This window comes from Triticum urartu, chromosome 5A, assembly GCF_056163025.1.
Source record: "Triticum urartu cultivar PI428250 chromosome 5A, HENAU_Tu73, whole genome shotgun sequence".
NCBI classification, from domain to species: domain Eukaryota; kingdom Viridiplantae; phylum Streptophyta; class Magnoliopsida; order Poales; family Poaceae; genus Triticum; species Triticum urartu.
In genome coordinates, this window is record NC_141877.1 from 464,014,359 (window position 1) to 464,021,062 (window position 6,704).

Sequence of the window (6,704 nt, forward strand, 5' to 3'; positions counted from 1 at the left end):
GGATCGATCTTTCGTATATGATCAGCTCGAGCACCCATGCACTTGTTGATCCAAACGCCCCTTATAGACAAAATTTGAAAGATTAAAAAAATCTCTAACCTTCCATGAAAACCCTACAATCTAAGGATGTCCTCCATCTTTTGTTAAAAAGAAACGAAACCCTCCATCTTTCGACAAAACAGAAACGAGGCCCTCCATTAATATTATATTTCGAAACGCCACTAGTTTTCCCTTTATACATTTTCTATGATTTTTTTTCAGGTTCTTGCATCCACCAGGAGTGCACTTGTTTCGGAGTGGATTTGCTGAGACACGGTGAAACATTATGATACGCTTTGAAACAAGAAGAAACCCTAATGCAATACACTGAACTAAACAAACTACGCCAAAATCCAAAAATGTGGCATGAATAAAGCAACACGGACGGTGGGTCAATGTCCCCTACATGGTAAAATATCATTTCTCCTTTTCTAATTGTACGTTTCTGTTTCTGAATTCTAAACGGGCCTGAAATTATGCTCTCACCTTACTGATATACATACTCGTGTATATATCCAAGGTTGGCATGCGGTAAGCTATGTTCTTCCACCGTAAAATGTTGGCACCCGTCAGCTCATCACGCAGGGCACCCTATAATAACCCCTGCCAACTACCACAACACCAGTGCACACAACACAACTCGCTAGCCAAGCCTGGGAAGCTAGAAGTAGAAGCGCAAGCTACCTTAGAGCTCGTGCGGTGGCCTAGCTGCCAGCCATGGAGAACCCGTACACGACCTTCCTCAAGAACTACCGTCAGCACCGCTACTACTTCTCACCCACGCCGGTGCCGGCGCCAGTGGCGTCGACGACGGCGCCTCCTCCGGTCTCCGCCTACTCCTCCAGCCCCTTCTTCTCCCCGCCGCCGCCTCCTCCTCCTACTACGCCGTCGTCTCCTCCGCTCCGGGAAGCCCTGCCCCTTCTCTCTCTCGCCCCCGCCTCCCGCGGGTCTCGGGAGCGGCGGCGCGGCCCCGGCCCGGACGACTCCGACGACGGCGACGACGACGTCGACGAGGAGGAGGGGAAACAAGCGCCGGGCCCAGCCGCGAGCAGTAGCCTGCACCACAATCAGCAGCTCGCGGGACGGCAACTCTTTGCGGACCTGAACTCCAAGGCGACCGACGACCCGATGGACTCGGCGGCGGGCGGCGCGGCGGGGGACGTGACGGTGGCGCTGCATATAGGCCTGCCGAGCGCCGGCACCGCCGCCGACCTCATCTCCGGGATCTCGGCCGCAGCTAGGGCGGCGAGGGATGACGAGGAGGAAGAGGACGACCGCCTTAATAAGGAGCTGAGCGGCGGCTGCGCTGAGGAGGACGGGGATGACGACGGCGAGAACGAGGCGGCCGTGGCGCCGGTGCTAGGGTTCGCTTCGACGCCGATCGGGCGGCTGAACAAGGGGCAGTACTGGATCCCGACGCCGACGCAGATCCTCATCGGCCCGACGCAGTTCTCCTGCCCTGTCTGCTTCAAGACCTTCAATCGATACAACAACATGCAGGTGAGCCCCTGGACACACACACCTTCAAGAATTAAGCGTTAATTTTCCGTTCTTAGCAACATTTTGATCTCGATCGACTACTAAAACGGGTTAATTCTCTAGATTTTAACCATGATATATACACGAACTGGACCGGCGGCGGTTAATTATATATCAAATTAAACCCCTTATATTTTGTTCATAACAACATACTAGTGATTTTTTTTGCGTGAAATTCGAGTGATTTATTTGATAGAACAAAACATACTAGTTGTGTTGATCCCATTTTGTTGGGAGTCGAACAATTTTGGAGCTCCTGTTTTCTCCAGCACAGTTGGATGGATCGATCCTAGCAAGTCCCTAACTGGAGTTACCTACCAATAAATGCTGTAGCTGTTGCCTGCGGGTAGGTTAAAATAAATAAAGTTCTACTAGTACTACTACCACAGTTGTGAAGCTAGCGAACAAGAGTGATGAGACTTGAACGAACACTACAGCTCGCAGCGTGTAATTGCGCGGGAGGCCGGGAGCTGATCCTTTGCCGGGAATAAAGTTAGACGAGCGACATCACGTCGGATTCGTTACGCCTGTGTTGGTCCCGTTACCGTATGCTTCCGGCCGTTAGCTAGCTTCGAGTCGAGCTGCCAATATAAAACCTGAAATTATTAATCAATCGTACGCCTCGCCGTGACATCCACCTACCATTGTTCACGCATGTGCTATATGGACGTAGTTTTGCACCGCGGCCGCGGTGTTAATCACATCCGATCTGAACAGATGCAACAAAACGGGTTGCAGAACGTACAAGCAAACAAGATAGGTAGTACTACCATATTGTAGCAAATTTATCATGCGTTGTATATGGTTAGAAATTTATGTTGAAATCCCCTTTGAAATATTTGTATCTGGACCCTCTTAGTTGACGATCATGGTGTGCTTCTATATATGGTCTGAATAATGTAAAGTTCTGCCCCTAATGCACGAATTGAAGCAGTCTTCTTCGATTTGGTGTCCTGTGGCTCAGCCTCTTGTTCGATTATGTGTGAAAGAGGAAGTGCCATAGCAGTAGGATTGTAGGAACCAGGTAGATAGATAGATGCGTACACGTGCTGGTGTCTTTGGCTCTGGGCGGGGATCGATTGAGCTGTGCTCGGGAGTGAGGGCACAGTGGCCTGCCTTTTCGTGTGATTGAACAAGACATATATGGCCCGTCAGGGGGAGCCATGCATGCAACCTTTTGAAGTTTTATGCTTTTCTGGGGCCGGAGCTTTCCGAAGCGCTGCGCTCTTTGGAAATGCACCCATGCATGAACGCATGCATGCATGGGTGGCGTGGTGGATGCCACTGTGGAGATCCCAGTGAAGATCGATCTCTGTACGTAACGTAATCAGATGCATGATGCAACTTTTTGAGACGAATCAGATGCATGCAAGAGCTGATTAGTCAGACCACGGCCGGACATGAGCGTGTGCGTGCAGCTTAGTGTCGTCTGATCGATATGATCGATGCAAAAGCTGAGCCAGCTGCTGCTGCTTTCCTAACACGCCGTGTATCGATCTGGTTCGATCTGATCGATCACCCCCAGTGGCCACTACCATGCATATCGTGGAGGCATGCACTCCAGCTGAGCTGAGTCCTGGCTCCCGGTCGAGCACATGTGGCTCCCGGTCGAACTGTAGATTGGATGTTTTGATCAGGGCAGATGAGCTTTTCTTGATCAGCCGTTTCACACCTGACCAGCTAGCATCGAGGGCTAATATAAGCATGCCGTCGAACCGATCGGGTTTAGCTACACCGCCTTCAATTAGTTCTCGATCGCAGCTTTCAGCGTCCATGACTGCAAGAGACCTGTAGCTTGCCACTGTGTTCTGTCCCTCCCCGATGACAGTTCCACTGTGCAGTGCACGAACCGGACATGCACCACAGACACCCATGTACTACAACACACAACACAAGCAGCACGCAAGCAAGGGGCCAGTATGGAGTACTAGAGCCGTCGCAACCAAAAGCCGTCAACGCTAGCTCACGCGGCTTCTCCGGTGTCGCCCACTGACTGCCGCTGCGTCTGCACGGGGAAAGCCTCTGAGCTATACAGACTGATCCGGCCAAGCCACGTACCGAGGGCGACAGCATCCACGCGCACCTCGAAATGAGCAACGTATTAAACGCAACCCGGCCTGAAGGTGAATAGAACATGCATATGCTCTTCTGATCCATCGATGTCCACACACGGAACCCTTAAACTCTGCCATCAAACTGACAAAACGCAGCATATGATCATGAATCCATGCATGTAGTTCGTACGTACTACCACATAGCAATTATATCAGCCTATCGAGAGCGCAGTACGTGCTAATCAAATGATGCAGCATGCATAGGTTTATCTCTGACGCCTAATTAATATCGACATAGGTTGTTAAAGTAGCTGATGATTAACTTGCTACGTACGCGCGCCGTGCGTACTGTTCTGTGTATGCAGATGCACATGTGGGGCCACGGGTCGCAGTACCGGAAGGGCCCGGAGTCGCTGCGCGGCATCCAGCCGACGGCGATGCTGCGGCTGCCGTGCTACTGCTGCGCGCCGGGGTGCCGGAACAACGTCGACCACCCGCGCGCCAAGCCGCTCAAGGACTTCCGCACCCTGCAGACGCACTACAAGCGCAAGCACGGCCTCAAGCCCTTCCTCTGCCGCCGCTGCGGCAAGGCCTTCGCCGTCAAGGGCGACTGGCGCACCCACGAGAAGAACTGCGGCAAGCTCTGGTACTGCCTCTGCGGCTCCGAGTTCAAGCACAAGCGCTCCCTCAAGGACCACGCCAGAGCCTTCGGCCAGGGCCACGGCGCGCTCGGCGGCGCCGGGCTCGACGACGACGATGACTGTGCCATCTCCGACGTCGAGCACGACGGTGCCGCCGCGGGCGCCAGGTCGCTCTGAGCGTCACTCACCGATCGGTCTGGCCGTGGTTATGTGCCGCCGTGCCGGCCCGGATGCTCAAAAGATGCTAGCTGTGTGCACATCTGAACTACGCAGTGTATACAAGTCCGAAAACTATCGGCGGTGTATACATACTACAAGCTCACGAGTTGCTCTTTGATTGGGTTTGCTTCTTCTGTTTTTCTCTTCCTACATATCTCGCTTGTATATTAGCTAGGATGAGACCTCAATCAATCGATCATGGAAATGTGTCAACATTTAATTAGCATTTCGCTTGCTTCTAAACCCTCAACTATTACTGCTCTAGAGCTGTGTCCCTTTTTCCTTCAAAACTGAGACGGTGTCTCTAGATTTTGCATCGATCTATTGATGCGCAAGACAATGGGTTACGTGCTTGGTTTGTTCCACATTCTTCAATACCTATATTTTGTTGTGGTTTGTTCCACATTGGTCAATACCAAGGCCATTTGTTGATGGCCATTTGTTGATTGATGCACACGACAATGTTGTAATTTTGTTGTTTTAATAAACCAAGCACGTGAGCCATCAATCGATTTTGCTTGGTTTGTACTTTGGTTTTGAGTATGAAAAATTACAGCATGTGTAACATAATATAATTTTACTTCTATTTTTGCACTGATCACAATTGGCCATTTTGAATAATAATTATTTACATGCATATAGTTGGCACTATAAGGACACAACTATTCGCAGCTTGAGCTCAAATGAGCCTTCATGAACAGCTTGAGTTCTTTTGAATTTTTTTTTTCAAATTTACTGTTCGCCCGAGGTCAGCTCGGGAGCAAAAGGACACTTTCGGCACTATAAGGGCTTGTTTGGTGCATGGGGAAAAGACAATGGGATCCCTGGGGGATAACTCTCCCGGGTTAAATTGGTTGTGCATTTGGCTTACGAGGTAAGAGGGAAATCTCATGCCACCCCGTCTACTCCCTTGGCGAAAATAAACCAGTCCCAATTTGAGGTAATTCCCCATTGCACTTGCGGAAGGTCTGGTGGAGCGTTGCGCCGCGCCTCACACTTTTCCATTAGGTCGTCATGCCTGTTGTGGTGCCCCTCCATGGCATCCCACACGGCAGCTGCATCGAGGAGTAGGTGACCATCTTGATCACCATGACACTAATGAGATCGCAACTGTCCTTGTCGGCCAAGCCCAAGCGTGCAAGCTCAAGGTAGCCTTCACGGCTCAGTTGTTTCCCTCTCGATATGGGAGAACCCATTGGAGCTGATCTAGCTTGTCGATTGTGGAGAGGTTTTTTTAAAGCGTATAAATCAAGAAATACAGTCTTTGCCATGTTGTTCGATCATTCTTAGAGCATCGAAATTTCTCTAACAGCCTGTGTGGTAGTTTGAGGGAAAGGGAATGGGAATTAATAGGGAGGAGTTTGTAGAAGGATAGACTTGGGAAGTGGACTATTTGTTCCGATCCCACGTTTAGTGCGTGTAGGGAATTTCTTGTGGGAATTGGACAAGAAATTAGTCTCCTAAAAAATAAATTAGATCTAAGCAACAAGAGAGAAGGGGGAAAACATGTGTAACGAACATATTCCTTTTATTTTCTTTGTCAACTCCCGTTCCCGGTATGAATTGCCAGGGCCCTCCTAACGTATTTGGCAACTTCAGATTAAGGGAATGGAATTTACAGCGCATTTGGTTGGGGGTAATTAGATCTAGGGAATGAGAATTGAAGGGGTGTGAGTCTTCAAATCTATTGTTTGGTTGGGGGATTGGGAATTCAGAAGTGAATAGGCATGGGACTTTAATTAGACTCCAACTCCACCGTTTTATTAAGAGGGGAGGGGTGGGAATTGGAAGGGAATTGTTTTAATGAGTTGATCTTAACCCTTCATCATAACTTACGTTAACTTCCCATGTCTAGCCCCTTGCCAATTTTCATGAACCAAACAAGGGAATACAGTTTCTCCTCAAATCTCACATGTAATTCCTGTTATGTGCCAAACAAATGATTGGGAATAAAACATCTTATCCCATGTCTAATCTCAATACAACTTCCTACTCTAAACTCCCATTCCCCTTCCCAAATATTACCAAACACGGAATTTATTAAAGGATTAGGCTTGGGAAGTTGATTATTAATCCCAATCCCCTGTTTGGTATGTGATGAGGAATTGCTAGTGGGGGTTTGACTGGAAGTTATCTTCCCAGGTTTGGTTCATAGGTTTTGACGTGGGCAGAAACACAAAACTACACTACGGTGGAATGTGGGCAACGAACT

At 49.5% G+C, this 6,704-nt stretch overlaps 1 protein-coding gene across 1 annotated transcript; it reads left to right on the forward strand.

Moving 5' to 3' along the window:
- Window positions 1-665: 665 nt before the first annotated feature.
- LOC125509692 (zinc finger protein WIP5) lies at window positions 666-5,022 on the forward strand. The gene is made up of 2 exons (XM_048674716.2): window positions 666-1,539; window positions 3,998-5,022. The coding sequence occupies exons 1-2, from the start codon at window positions 757-759 to the stop codon at window positions 4,448-4,450; spliced, it is 1,236 nt and encodes a 411-aa protein (XP_048530673.1). The 5' UTR covers window positions 666-756; the 3' UTR covers window positions 4,451-5,022.
- Window positions 5,023-6,704: the final 1,682 nt, after the last annotated feature.

Coding starts and splice junctions, on each gene's coding strand:
- LOC125509692 (XM_048674716.2), top strand. CDS start 757: ATGGAGAACCCGTACACGACCTTCCTCAAGAACTACCGTCAGCACCGC. Junction 1,540..3,997: donor ATCGATACAACAACATGCAG/GTGAGCCCCTGG, acceptor CTGTGTATGCAG/ATGCACATGTGGGGCCACGG.